This window comes from Chroicocephalus ridibundus, chromosome 3 (genome assembly GCF_963924245.1).
Source record: "Chroicocephalus ridibundus chromosome 3, bChrRid1.1, whole genome shotgun sequence".
Classification (NCBI taxonomy): Eukaryota; Metazoa; Chordata; class Aves; order Charadriiformes; family Laridae; genus Chroicocephalus; species Chroicocephalus ridibundus.
Genome location: NC_086286.1, coordinates 7,114,398 through 7,128,955, shown reverse-complemented (window position 1 = coordinate 7,128,955; position 14,558 = coordinate 7,114,398). Strand labels below are relative to the sequence as shown.

The 14,558-nt window shown below is 40.3% G+C and overlaps 1 protein-coding gene across 2 annotated transcripts in view; it reads right to left on the bottom strand.

The window, feature by feature from the left end:
- PCSK2 (proprotein convertase subtilisin/kexin type 2) overlaps positions 1-14,558 on the bottom strand; it is a 113,228-nt gene that overhangs the window by 39,484 nt on the left and 59,186 nt on the right. For both annotated transcript variants that reach the window (XM_063327876.1, XM_063327875.1), the window contains one exon: positions 13,381-13,418. In XM_063327876.1, the coding sequence (XP_063183946.1) occupies positions 13,381-13,418 (38 nt within the window). The remainder of the gene's footprint in view (positions 1-13,380; positions 13,419-14,558) is intronic.

The following is a 14,558-nucleotide window of genomic DNA, read 5'->3' as shown; positions in this document are numbered from 1 at the left end:
TCTTCTGGTTGTACCTGAAGAACCCTTTCTTGTAGTTCTTGACATCTCTGGACAACTTCCATTCGAGTTGAGCTTTTGCTTTTCCAACTGCATCTCCGCACGGCCTGGCAATGCCCTTGTAGCTCTCAATGGGGTTTTGCGTGCTCTTCCATCCCTGGTATGGTTCTCTTTTGGTTCCGAGCAGACTCAGAAGCTCGCAGTTAAGCCAAGGGTGTCTCTTGCTCCACCTACTTCCCTTACATTTAAAGGGGATGAACTGTTTTCATGCTTCCAGGAGAGCATTCTTGAAAAACTCCCAGCACTCATTAGCTCCTTTATCTTTCATGGAAGCTTCCCATGGAATTGCTCCGAACTGAGCTCTGAGCGAGCCGAAGTTTGCTCTTCTGAAATCCAAAACCTTTGTCATAGTACCAAACTTCAGTGTGCTCAGCAGGATCCCAAACTCCACAATATTGGGAGGGCTATGTTCAAAAATATTAACCTTAAAGACCGAAGTCCCTACTGGTGAATATCATCATGCCCCTCCAGAAACATAAGCCTTTTACCCAATTCTCACAGGCAGAACATAAAAGTAAAAATACTCAGCCAGACAACAACAGCCAGATCTTGAATAATGAGTAAGACAGCAACACACTTTTCTGCCATCCTCCTTTTCAAAACAGTCAGAGAATGATACATAACTTGAAACAGATGAAGTACAGAAGCGTGCTGGGTCCCGAATAATACTTGAAGTGAACATAAACCCTCCTGGTAGTCCAGTTTCAGGTATTCATTAAAGGCCCTGCCTGGCCATAGAACAAGCAAGTACAGAGCACACTGCAGTGGTGATTTCATTTTCCAGTTATCACTGAAAAAGCTCTTATTTTAATTTCCTTAACACTCGTCAAGCATCTGGGATTAGGTCAAAAACTAAAGTAGTGGAATTACAGCCAAAAGACGATAAATGGACTCCGAACAACAGGTGACTGGTGCGTAACTTGTAACAGTGAAAATAGTTGAGATAACAAGCAGCAACAATTCTAATAATCCAGTTATAAGGATTTATAGGAAGACATACTGGCTGTCCCACCTCTTATTTTGCAACGCTGAAGCTTTTTTGCTGTTTAGGTTTAAAAACAAACACACAAAAAAGGCAGCCAAAAAAAATGGGAGTCTCATGTTAATATTTATATTTATTTTCATTAAAGTAGCATTATTTGTAAAGTAACAGTTATGAAGAAAAATAGCTTCACTGAGATCATCTTGTGTTCTTTTTTTTCTACATTAAGCAGATGTCCTTTGTCAAGTAACTAATGCTCTTCTCTACGTATCACTTGGCACTACAATGTCACACAACCTCTTATTTTACTTTTTCCTTACTAATTTCTTTCCTATCTCCCCTGCAGACAAAAATCAGAAAACCAACATGAGTTATGCTGCCGGATGGCACGTAAGCATCTTCAAAAAGAAAGGCTGCAGCTAAACAAACTATTTCCCATGGGGATAAGGCACCTGGGCAGTACAGCAATGACATACACCACACAGCTAGATCTAAGCATAAATTTTGTCAAGCTTCAAAGAAGGGACAAAATTATCAATTCCATTCTTAGGTACCAAGACTGTCGAATGTTTTCCCAGTATAGTAAACCAAATCAAAGTCCAAAGTCCATCTGTTAGATGCATCTCTGTTTGCTAATGCTTGGCTCAGAGGTACACAGTCAAACAGGACCAAAAAAAAAGAATCACAGAGATTAAGAGAAAATTTAGATTTTTTAAGTGGATAATTTTAAGTTTTTTTCCTAAAATTTTTTAAAAATAAAACTAGCTTATCAAAATACCCTCCATTTCCTCTCTCTTGCATCTTCACCCAACAGGAAAAATTGTGAGAAATTGAAGCAGGCATGAGACTTTATTAAAAAAGCCCAAGAAGCGGTCAAATGAACTCGTGCTTATAATAAAGAGGCTGTTTCACAATTCACCTCTTGGCATTCTTAGCCTGCTCCACAATTTTCAGGTTGATGTGGAGGAATCCTGAAGCACATCACCAGTTTTTAATTACTTAGAGCCAGAGCTCTGAAGGCAAAAGCAAGTTAACCTACAAAAAAATGAAACCTATTTCTGCTCAGCCAAACATTCCTTAATTTTCAGAGTGGGTGGACAAGAACCTTTAAGCTATACCTGCAACATAGTGAAGGGGTATTGAATATTTATAGGGAGGCACACTGCTAAGAAAATTAAATTCACAAAATAAAAATAAATTAAGCAACTAGTTACCGTTAAAGATTTTCAGGGCAAGTAGCAAATGTAAAGCTTTAAAGCTTCAGACTATGAAATGAACTCCTTGATTTCTTTAATTCAGGAGGGAAAACAGAAAAAAAAACCCTGGCATCTGAGTGGCTAGCGATTTATCAACCATTAGATTATTTTAATAGCAAATACAAAGAGTGCAATGACTTCTGCTGAAAAATACTGTGAACACACACTTCATCTAGTTTTAGTGTTCCATTTTATTAAAAACCTGGCCCCCATTCCCTTTCCAATACATGGATTTTTTCCCTCCTTCAGATATTTCAGTTATGTATTAGTGCGACCTACTGAAGCTGAGAGAGTAATAGAGGTATAAAGCTAGCAGCAGAGAAATGAGGTGCAGGTCCATTATTCTTAGTTATATTCCTGTAAGAAATAACTGACAAATTTGTCAGTACATCAAATATGTGCCGGGTGCTCAGCTGCAGTAAAGGTTTTGCAGAGTTTTGATGGCAGCCAGCACTTCCAGCCTCTTTGAGGGATGAGCTGGAAGAGAGAGGGAGCTAAGTCCTCTTACTCCTCTCAATGGGCCTGAGCCCATTGGGTCTACCAAAATCTGTCACGGGTCTCCCACAAACACAGCAGGCAGGATTCAGATCACGCCCAGCATAAAGGTCTCTTAAATGGTGGATAAGGGACAGTTTTTTCCATCAGTGGAAGAAAAACTACAGCTTAGAGCTTGCAGTATAAACTCATCAGTCATTCGAATCCAGTTGTTTAGCATGGCATGGTCTGCGCGAAGGTGGCCACCTGCACTGGGAGAGCAAACGCTTCCCTGCTGCTGTGCGTGGTTAGCAGGCACTGGCACCCACATCACTCTCTGTCACCACAAGGCATCGCAGTTAGAGTCGCTAAAAACTCATCAATTACCAGCAACGCTTCCAGCAAAGCGCAGGAATACCCGACATGCGGTTGTAATGGCACTCATAAAACAAACATGGCAGGATATTACGGATGACTACTTTAATGGGTTACACCAATCATGCTACAAAACAGGCAAACTGCGGCTTTGCAAAGAGGGAAATCAAAGTGGCACAGATGGTTTGGGGGGTTAGCTACAACAGACAGACCTGGTCTGTGGTGGTCATGGAGAAGGGAGGACAGGGTACAATACAAGGTACCATATTGCTGGTACAGAGGAACTGAAGGTAAGAACAGATGAGACAGAAAAGTGGTTGGGTTTTTTCCTTCTTCTGAAAGGTTTCTCAGCTAACGAGAGAAGAAACTGTTAACAACTGCTTAACTGGTGTTTCACCTAATTGCATGAAGATGGAAGATGATGAATGGACACATAAAAGTGACATGGTAGGTGAATCAAAAGCAGACAAACCTTTCAGGGAAGAGACTCAAAAAACATAACGCAAACTATTATCTCCATTTCTTTTGTCACAAAAGGCAAGCACAGGTTGACTTACACGCCTTAAAGTTAGAAGGTCTTCAAGATCTACGCTGTTTTATTCCAGCTGCATGCTGATCTCATTAGCACAATTTGAGAGCATTCCAGGGGAGTATTAATAATGCGACTAACACCTGTCAAGACATGCTGGGTTCTCAGGGATTTTAATGGACCAATTTATACGCTTTTGCATTAATTAAAAAGTTTGCATTGTTTATTCCATGTGGAATCAGCAAAACCAATGGACAGCTAAATCCAAAAATTTCAGGGAGAGAAAGTGCGATCTTGAGAACTGACATTCTCATGTAAATTTACACATACTACTTTTTGCAAGTGTTTATGCTTTTAAGTAATACATGATCATTCCAAATTCTTCTCCTAAAGATTAGTATGTATGATTATAGCTAATGTTTTCACAGTAATTTACTAGATGCATAAACTTAAGAAATGTCCTAGGCATCATTAGCTGACTGAAAGAAAGATTCACAATTACACCAGACGCTGTTGACTAATCTGCAACTGAGTTAAGTGCCACTGAATTAAAGTGACTTAGTTTCTCACAAGAGCTAATTCTAAAAAACATGCGCTGGCATTGAAATGATGAAGTTCTTGAACACAGCACAGTCCTTCTGCTCTCCTTTGTACATATGCAAAGAGAGATTCATCTCCTTTAATAAAATTTAGACCACAACCTCCCTGCAGAACCTTTCCAAAGATCCCCAATCTACAGCAAAGCTTACAGTGCCCTACCATATCCATTTAACTTTCACCTAAGAGCAGCCACACAAGACTGAAAGTGGCCAAAGTTTCATTAAACACAAGCTCCCGTTCTACAGTAAAACACGTTACCCCAGGCAGTCACGTTTCCACAGCTCCTAGCATCATTATTTGCTCAGTTGAAGCTAGGAAGCTTCTGTCTCTTACTGTGATGATTAAAAAAAAGGAATACACAGTAGAACAAACATTACAAACCTGTTATTTATATGATCTGCCAAATTTCTGCTTGCTCTGAACTTAATGGAAACACTACCAGTGACTTGAACGAGGCCAACATTTTATCAGACATTGTGCAGTGCTATTCTGCTCCCCTGTAAGAGATGCTCATTATGCTTATTACTTCTGTTGGGAGTGCAACAGAAACGAAGAACATTATATTTAAATCAAAGCAATCTGAAATAGGGCAGCTGTTTAAAAATATCTTAACCACCTACATAGCTACTGAGAAGTAAAATATTAATATGGAGAACATCAATTCATACCACTAAAATCAAACAATGCAAAGGAAACAACCATGTCAAGATGAAGTGCCAGGACAGAAAAAAATGAATTCATTTCAAATGAACCAAATTAATGTACAGGCGCAGTGAAGCAGAGATATTTAATTTATTGGAGGTCATCTGCATCTTTATTTACTGTATTTAGGCTATTAGAGTTTCACAAAAGAAAGCGGACTCCTTGTGCCTCTCTGCTCTCCCCTTCTGCAAGTTTGGTTTATCCAAAGAGCTTGGCCAAAACTCCCTTTTTAGAACTAGCTGTATGGCCAGTAGTTAATAGCGGGTTTGGGACCCTCCTTGCTAAAATCTTCATTGGACCTGAAAGTCTCTCCCTAACACCTGTTCAATTTTGAGGAAGCTTTGTGAGGGAGTAGTGTTCCCCACATGCACCATCTAATTTAGACTTCCCTCGTGATACCCTGGTAACCAAAAATATAAGTACAGCATGAATTTTAATTAAGTTCCATTTCAATGCTGATGGATATTCAGGGATTTCAACACTGGTTATTGTCTTAAACAGTATGAGCAGTTAAAATAACTACTGTTTGAAAAAATGGAAAATATAAAAAAGCTTCCAAATTGAAAAATCTACCAAAATGTTTTTGCCCTTTTCAACCCAAAATGAGGTATTTTCACTTTGGGGAAACAGAAACTCTTTATTTAATTTTGTTGAAACTGGTTTTAAAACTACATGGTGTGAACTGCCTCCAGGGAATGGTGTATCTGACCCTGTTCTCCCAAGTGGACCATGCACCAGAGTGGGATTTTGTTGCTGCTGTTTTAATTCAGAACGTTCTACAAGTCAAATATTTAAAATGAGGTTGAACCGATACAAAATAAATATATTTCACTTTTATTTTCCCATGGACAATTTGGTTTTATAAAACACTCATCTTTACTAGCAAAGATATTGTTCTAATGGAAGATTGCTGGCCAGCTCCAAAAGCTAATTGGTCTCCAGAAAGGGAGGTAACAAAAAAACAAAACAAAGCAATGCCAGCTACCTCCATGGCAAACATTTGAAAACTAACATCTTTCCTCTACTTTTCCTGCCCAAATAAAAGAAGAAAATGTTTCCAAAAAACTTCCTTGAAGAAGCCCAGAAGAGAGGCACAACCCAATTTCAACAGCGCCAGCCAGAATTGATGCAGAAATGTCCGTATCAGCTCTCTTCCACCCCTGTGTGTTTCTCATTTCAAGAATCTTAATTTACTTTCCACGGATGATGCCTTAAGTGAAAATTAATACCACTGCTTAATGATTAAAGCGATTAGCCACCTTGCACTTTCTCAGGGTGCAGCTGATTAATTAAGTACATTGATTATAGAGAAAAAGAAATGCTGCGGATGATGTGCGGTCTTTAGCTTGCAAAGCAAGTGTCTTTAGCACCATCTCACATTGCCTGCATGCCAGGCATGCATTTAACTTGAAGATTATCCTTTTCAAGTGGTTCTAATATCGAATAAAGATGGAAAATTTTTGCAGCATTCATTGCTCTGAAAATAATCTTAGGCAAATGCAACTACAATACATTAGTGTCTTTCTGATTCCAGTGGAATTGTACTTTGAGGATATTTTATAGCCAGTATAAATCAGTGCATCCCCCTAAAGAGGCCAACATCAGCGGAGCAGTGCCAACTCCAGCTGTAGAGATGGTGCCGAGCACCAAGCCCCAGAACTTGCCAACCATTCCAGGTCCAGATCTCTTGTAACGGGCTTTAACAAAACAGTTCTCATAACATCTTTCAGTGTGAGAAATCCAGTTTTCAGCTGCAAACAGAACTCTGTATGTAGCACAAATCATCCCTCCTTAAGGCAATCATGCCTCCTTCATAAGTTGCAGCCTCCTTTGCAGAAAAAGCTTCTTTCTATCCTCTGGCCATATGGGATGATCCAGAGGAGAAACAGTCTTCAAATTCCTTTTGCTGTTCCATCTTTTTAATTGACTTGAAAGCTAGAAAGCTCTGATAACATCTATGATTACAAAACATTTGAATTTTTCATGAAGTAAGATGACACAGCCATCTCCTTTACATAGCACCGTGGCTTCTCTCTCCCATTAGCAGTGACCATATCAAGTAGCTATAAGGTAGAGAAGAGGAACTGTACAGTCATCTTATTTAGATTTCAGCATATGAACTCCACTGTAACAAGCACTTGCAAAAACAGGTACTCTCAGGGGCAGGAGAGGACTCTTTGCAGGACCCCATTATGTTTTCCAAGATGTGAAGCATTTTCTGCACATGGTAAACCCAGGACAGCCTTCCAAGTACACAGAAAACCTCATTTGCCTGGCTGATCTTATCAGAGAAGGCATCATCTCTTTTACAGCCTTTCATATGTTCAGAGAGAAAAACAGATTGCAGAAAACAGAGAGATGAACCCAGAAACTGATTCTGCACAGACTAACATAAAAAAAAAAATAGGCAAGCCTAAAACAAAGAACTTTGTTCTCTTCCCAGTAACTTCTAATTTATGCCGGTGAAACTTCATTGTCTTGCATGTCCTAAATGATCACCTTCTAAATGCTAAAACCAGCCTTCTAGCTGCCAGAAGCCACCCGAGCAGCATAAACAGCCCAACAGAAGGCCATCCGTTTCGGTTGCTAAGGCATCAGTCAGCCTGGCATTTAAACACTTGATCCATCCTTCTATCATGGCAAAAAAAAGGCTTCATTTTGTCTCAACAATTTCTTGATGAAATTTCTGCCACAATCTACTTTAACAGCATCCATCAAACAATGTGCTTACTAGTGTTAGTAGAAGGATTTTTGTGAATTTAACCCAGGTTTTGGTTGATGATTTTTAATTGTTATGTTAGTGCTTATTTTAGAAAACGTATTAGCAAAAAACCCAACCACAAAGCAACACCAAAAAAACCCAAATGAAACCAACCCATCTAAAATCCAATTAGTGTTGAAATATCTGAAACAGTTTATTCTGTCCCTTATTTTTTGATAATGTGTTATTTCAACATAGCAATTAAAAAGAGGTACCAGCATCAACGGCCAGCGTGCAGAGTTTGCCCATAAAATACCTTTGATGTATTAGCAGTAAAGCTTTATTGACATTAAGTGTCTGGTGCATGTGCTCAATAACCCTTTGAAACGTAGTAGGAAATGGCAGTGTAACTGTTTCAGGCTCTTTTGAAAATCATGCCACGTGAGTCGGATCTCATAATTCGTGATGCCAGGCAAGGATGAACCCGGCTCTGCTATGGTTTGGCTTTACGTTTCCCATGCGTCCCCTGGGGTGATATTAATGACTGCACAGAGCCACTGGGAGCTTTTCAAGGTCTTCAGAGGGCTTCCAAAAAATTTCTGTCTTGGAAGGGTAACGTTTTTCTCAACACCAGTTAGAGGTGAACTCTGTTCGACTTGGGTAATTGCATCAGCTGGGATTTCTGTGGGGCAGATCACCAGGTTCAAAGCAGCATGGTTCAACAGATGTCAATGGAGCTTTGTCAAGTTACAAAACCCCACAATTAGGCTCCAGTGATTTTAGTGATGATACTGATGATTTATACTGGTAAATCATTGAGATCAGGTTCAAGGCCTCCAGAACAATTTGCTGGTCCTTTCAGTAGCATGCAAGGGGTTCAAGGCACACTCAGGAATTCACACTAATGGTGGAAACACAGACTTTCTAAAAGAAAGATGATTTTTTTTATTCCGTTGCTAAGCTTCACTACACATATTGCAGTATGTAATTTATTGCCTGTACTAATTCTTATTTCTTTTGTAGCTGTAAAGATTATTCAATGATGTTTTTGTTCCTCTGGCAAACAATGGAAATTGCAGCTCATAACAGAAGTAGAACATTCCTCTGCTTCCCTGCTTATGTGATAATTATTCCAAAAATATGCTTCTACTTGCCTCCCAGCAAGACGGGGAGAGCTGTTATCATATTAACTGGTGACAAGTTACCAAAAGTTGTGAGAGAGAGACTGCTTTGTGTTTGGAGATGTCACCAAAGTGGAAAGAGAAGACAGGTAAGACCACCTGCTGTTCACATTTCAATAAGAAACATTAGATGACAGAAAACTTCATTTAACCCCGGGGTAACTCCCAAAAACCTTCCCTCATGCCTTACACGTGGCCTTTTTTTGCTCAGCAAATCCTTTCCTGTGTACAGCTCGAGTGGCAGCTGGTAAGAACCCTGGAAGACGGAACATAAGGTTGTACCATAAAGACACATTACAGAGAAGAAAAGCTAGGGGAGGGACAGCAATGAAGTGCTGCTGGGATTACCGCGTGGCTGTTCATATGCATTTTACATCTGTGTAATTCTACAGATTTCAAAATCTTTTTTCTCATCTGAATGTTATATTATTATTATTGCTAAGAATTGCTGCATGAGTCTCATTTTACAAGTACCGATAATTTTTTAAAAAAGTTACCTACTCACGTAGTCACCTCCAGTTTTCCTGCAGTAAATGTTTGTCTTGTTGTCTCTCCCTCTCCATTTTTTTTAAAGAAGCTTTCAGCTTCAGGCAGAGCTCAGACACTGAAACCAGCAATTTTTTACTCCTGGCCTGAGTCTCCTGGTGGGAGCCCGATTTTCCTCACTACTGCTAATCAGGGACAAACCCACTTACATGAGATGATCAGCTCCCTGCTGCTGTAAATGGGATAATGCCGCTACACTGACCTTCATCAGCAGATATTGGCCAAGTATAAAAGTACTGCAACATAAACTGATACAAGACAGAGATCAGCTTATGTTTCTGTTCATGGCACAACAAATCTCCATTTGCTCTCTTAGTTTTTATTTTAAAACAATGTACTGAAATTTGTAGTGTACACACGGCCAGCTGCTGTTCTCCTTTCTCCTCTTTTATTAGGCATATCTAACATGCAGACCTTTTTACTTCACTTTTCTTTCTCGCCCAGATGCTGTATCTTGAAGAAGTCAGTCCTGAAAATTGCTGGCTTTGTATGTATAGTCGGAGTTGAAAGAAAACCATGGAGTACATTAGGCTTCAGCTTTTTAATTATCAGTTCATAATGAAGGGTTCTCTTTGTGGGGAAAAAAATAATTTCCTGAAGGCTGAACCTCTGCAGGGTTTCCAAGGCTTGCAAGAAAATATCGATTGTTTGACAATGAGTCTCTCTGCATTCACGGTGCAGAATGGAAAATTCCAGCTTTGCCATAACCCCCTGATCCCAGAAAAGCAAGTAGCTATACTGCAGCCAGCTGGGAGGGGGTGCTGGGAGAGCAGTCCATCCAAACTGTGAGCAGGCACACTCCTTTCCACGTACATAAAGTGCATTAAAAAGAGACATGGACGATTCAAGCAGTAAGGTTCAGAAACTGCAAAGAAAAATACGGGTAAAAGTGCACTCTGTATGATAGGTCATAGTTCAGCAATTTTTAGGAGAAAATACGAATTCTTTTTTTCTTTTGAAAGCTCTTTCTCTTCCCTGACCCCACATTTTGTCTAATTGCTAACCCCCATTAAACTATTCAAGCAAGAAAACCAGCAAGTCAAAAACATAAAAGCCAAATTAAAGTGAGTGAAAGAATGCCAAGTTTTTGTACTTGAAAATGCTCAAGTGCCAAAACCACCACCTTTGAGAGACTTTCTAATTGCTCCCAATTTTCCAAGCAAGATGTACAGACATTGCCAGGGTATGCAGGCATTTACACACTTGAGAAACACAAGCAGTAGGCTTTTAATTTCCTAAAAATAAACAATGTACCTTAAGAGAAAGATGCCACAAAGTGCAAATGTCACGCAGCACCGAACTTGTGGTATAGGAACTGTACAAAGGTGACTGCAATTGCTATGCCAGACTGAAGTGCGTTAACAACGCATTCCTAAGAGACTCGTTTCGTTGCGGTTTTAGGTCTAACCTGATCTTTCCTCCAGCTAAATTTAAGTCCTTGTCTTTAGTTCATGCCCAAATTACTACCTACTGGGAAAAAAGGCCCCTGTGGACTCGGAGCCACAGCAGATGCTGTGAGAGCATGATCTCCGAGGACTCAAGGAGGCCTGCGCAGCTATGCAAGTGAGAGCAGGAGAGGCAAAGTGCATGAGAACCAAGCCCTGCAACTGCTATGCGATACCCGGGCAAGGGAGGAGACAGCAGATTTTAGCAGCAGGAGTCAACCTTGCCCTTCAGCCAGCCATCTCTCACATGCAGCGACTGCAATCAGCCCTGTGTGAGGAGCTGCCGGCACCTCTTCCTTCTTACCAAGTTTACCATTTTACTGGTTACCTTGCATATAATGTGCCTATTTTGCAGCACATTTCCTTGCTGTGACCTCTCGAATACTCAGCACAGAATTAAAAGTGAACCTGAGGCAAAAAAGATGAACCAATCAAACTCAAGCTTTTTTTCCCCCAGTGCTGTGACGACAGCCTAGAACCACAGGTTTCATGTGATAGCTCATATTTTTGTATTGCTGTATTAAAAGGATTGGGGTGGCATCTCCTTTCAGGTGGGTTTTCTGCTGCTCCTTTAATGGTCTTACCAACCACTCATTCCTCAGTCTTTTCTCCCCTGTGTCTGGCTATTGATCTGCCCTGCACAAGCCAGGCCTAAGTCTGCATTTTGCGTTGGCCAGACAATCTTCGTTTGTCCCTTGACAGCCTGATCATTGCTCCGCTACTGAACCACTCCTTCCTTTGTCAGATTCTCATCTCCAGATCGGTCTCGGCACAAGTCTCTCATGGCTGCCATTAAGGGTTTGTTTTCTGCATTCCCAGACATCTTCTTGTCTAAAATTTCATTCCACTATTTCTTTTCTGAGCTCTCAGATTTCTCTCCAGCTCCGCTGTTTTCTGACTTCCAGCATCACGTCTGTGCGCTGTCATTCTCTATGTCATTTTCCATTAACTTCTAGAATACTCACTATTGCCACTCTAAAAACAATACATTTCTGCCAAGCCTGACAAATATTTATCCATCAAACAGAAGCTATTTTCAGAATTAAAAGAGAAAACCCTGTATTACTGAGAAATCTATTTTTGGTTTCTGGGGATAAGAAATCTGGTTTTTGTTTCTGGGGATGATCCTAGGTTCACTGTTAACAACTGAATTGTTCCTATTTGACATTATATCAGACATGTGGTACAGACTTTTTACTCGTTTATTTGAAATGTGGTTTTTAGAACCAGAATATTCCCACGTTCTTTGTCCATGCCTGGTACTGAAAAGTGTGTAAAGAGCACATGCTGTCCCCAGATCATAAGTTAAAACATATGCACAGAGCACAATTCCTACAAAGAAAAAGGCTTTCTTTGTTTATGGAAACCTCCTACTGAGTTATTCCTCTTGGGTGAGAATTTTGCAGCTAGGGCACAGGGTTTAATTAGCTGCTATCAAGTTATTAAGCCAGTTCATAAGGAATGGTTATTAAGTGAGTTCATAAGGAGTGAAACTAGCTATTCTGCACTTTATCTCTCTGGTCAGCTATTTCCCAAATTCCTTGTCCAAAGTCAACACCTTCTATATCCATTTATTCTCTACCAAAGGTGTTTTGCTACTTTCTACACCAAATAGGTTTTCATCCTGTGTGTCGTTACTATTTTCAAAATTGAAAATGCATAAAAATAATTCTTTTACTCTTTCTCAGCTCATGTTTTTACCAAGATTTCCAGTTGTTCTTCTTTTCATTTAATTGCAAGTGCAAACTAAACTACACTGCTCGGCTGAAGAAGCCTGGGCTTCCCTCAGGAAACCACTGACTGCAGGAGAATAGCAAAACCTAAAGCAGAGACACTGCAACACCCCCAGCAAGGAGCCACAGCTTCTTGACCCCCTCCTGCCCAATGGAGTGCCACAAGCACAGCGTGCCACGAAGGCAACCCACAGTCCGTGGGTGCTGGGAGCCCTTGTAGACACCTGGAGATAGGAGTCCTAGTGTCAGCAGGGGGTTGGGGAGAGCCTGGAAGAATTAAGCAAGATAAAAAGCCTCAGGTCAGAAGGTAAGCCTGAGATAGGTCTGAGGAACAATCAATTGACGCAGCATGTGCTGGAAATACACAATCTGCCCTGCACATGCTTTGAAGTACTGGATCAAATCACCTGTTATAAAGGAATTAAGCTGTTCCTGGAGGTTTCAAAGGCTCATACATGCCTTGCCACAGCTCACAGCTCCATGCCCCTCCAAGTGACAGACGCGTTCTGCATCTTAATAGCAGGATTTAGAACCAATTCCCAGGTTACTCATTTCTGTCCTAAATCCAATATCGCAAGCTGCAGCTTATTTAATGTGAGGCAGCACTCTCATTCCTCCACAAAGAGCCTTGTCACCTTGCACAGGCAGTCCCATTTTCAGCCTGCTTCTTTCAATGTGAAATGTATCATCTGTAGGATCAGCTGTACTGTTGTTCCACTCATTATTTAGAATTTTGTAGCAGAGGAACCATAACAATAAGAAAATCCACATTTTACAGAAAAGGTCAGCATGTACTTACGTAATTTGATGCAAGATCAGGATGCAGATAATCAATTCCTGCAATAAGATAATGACGGAACAGAAACCAAAGGTTAAGAGTTTCAAAAGAGATTTTCTAATGATCACAGAACAAAACAAGATTCTTTTGCAACCATAGGAAAATGATCATGGCGAATAATGAAACTGGTTGAAGTGAAATTCCAGTTTTTAAATGTGGACTTTTAAACTGGTATACCATTTCTGATGCAGTCCCAGCTAGGAGTTTTCAATCATTTACGTCAAAATCCAGGTGCCAATTGTAAAGGTGAGCTCAGCGACAAAATTTATTACCTGTTTTGTAGACTAGATCACATTTAATTATTAAAATTAGTTTAAATCACAATTTATCTTTATACAAGTTCCATCATCTCAAAGCATCCCAAAACTAACAAGATCAGTAAGCACTGGGTCAGTACAGGACATAAACACCACTGAAAATGGTAAACTAAGTAGACAAAAAATTACCTAGACTTGGTGAGATCACATACACTTTGGATTAAGTGTATGAAAGAGAACTTTTAACGTTGCATTAGATCATCTTAACAAACACCTGAGCATAGGCTCTGCACCTTGGTAGCATGCTAAAGATTGTAACAGGGCAGCAGTGCGGAATATACTCATTCTAACGCATCAAATCTTTCCCCATATGGCAAATATACAAAATCCCAGTGGATGGTGTAACAGAAGCAGCAGATCTACACTCAGATGGGATTAAGGTGACCTATTACATACTCAGTTAAAACATACAAAGAAACAGCCACCAATTTCATGTTACATTTTGATCCTTCCTCTGCCCCGTGTCTCCAACCACCAGGCTACTACACGGTCAATTTTATCTGCAAGGAGAATGTGGTATTATCGGGGTTATTCTGATGACGCAATTACCTCCCATTATACAGGGTCCTTAGCACCCGACTTACATGAAGAGACCCCTGCACCTGTGGAGAGCCCTTATTGATGCAAATGGCAGCTGAACAACAAAAGTCTCAATGAAGAATCATGTTATTCAGGTGCTGTCTTCCAGAGCGACTGGAAGTGAGTAAAAGGCAAATTACCCCCTTCTCTAAAAGCTCTATCTGATGGGCCAACAGCTTTATTTGACCTGAAGCTCAAATAGTTTGTCGTCACCTCCATCACAGTCATGCCTAGCGATTCTGA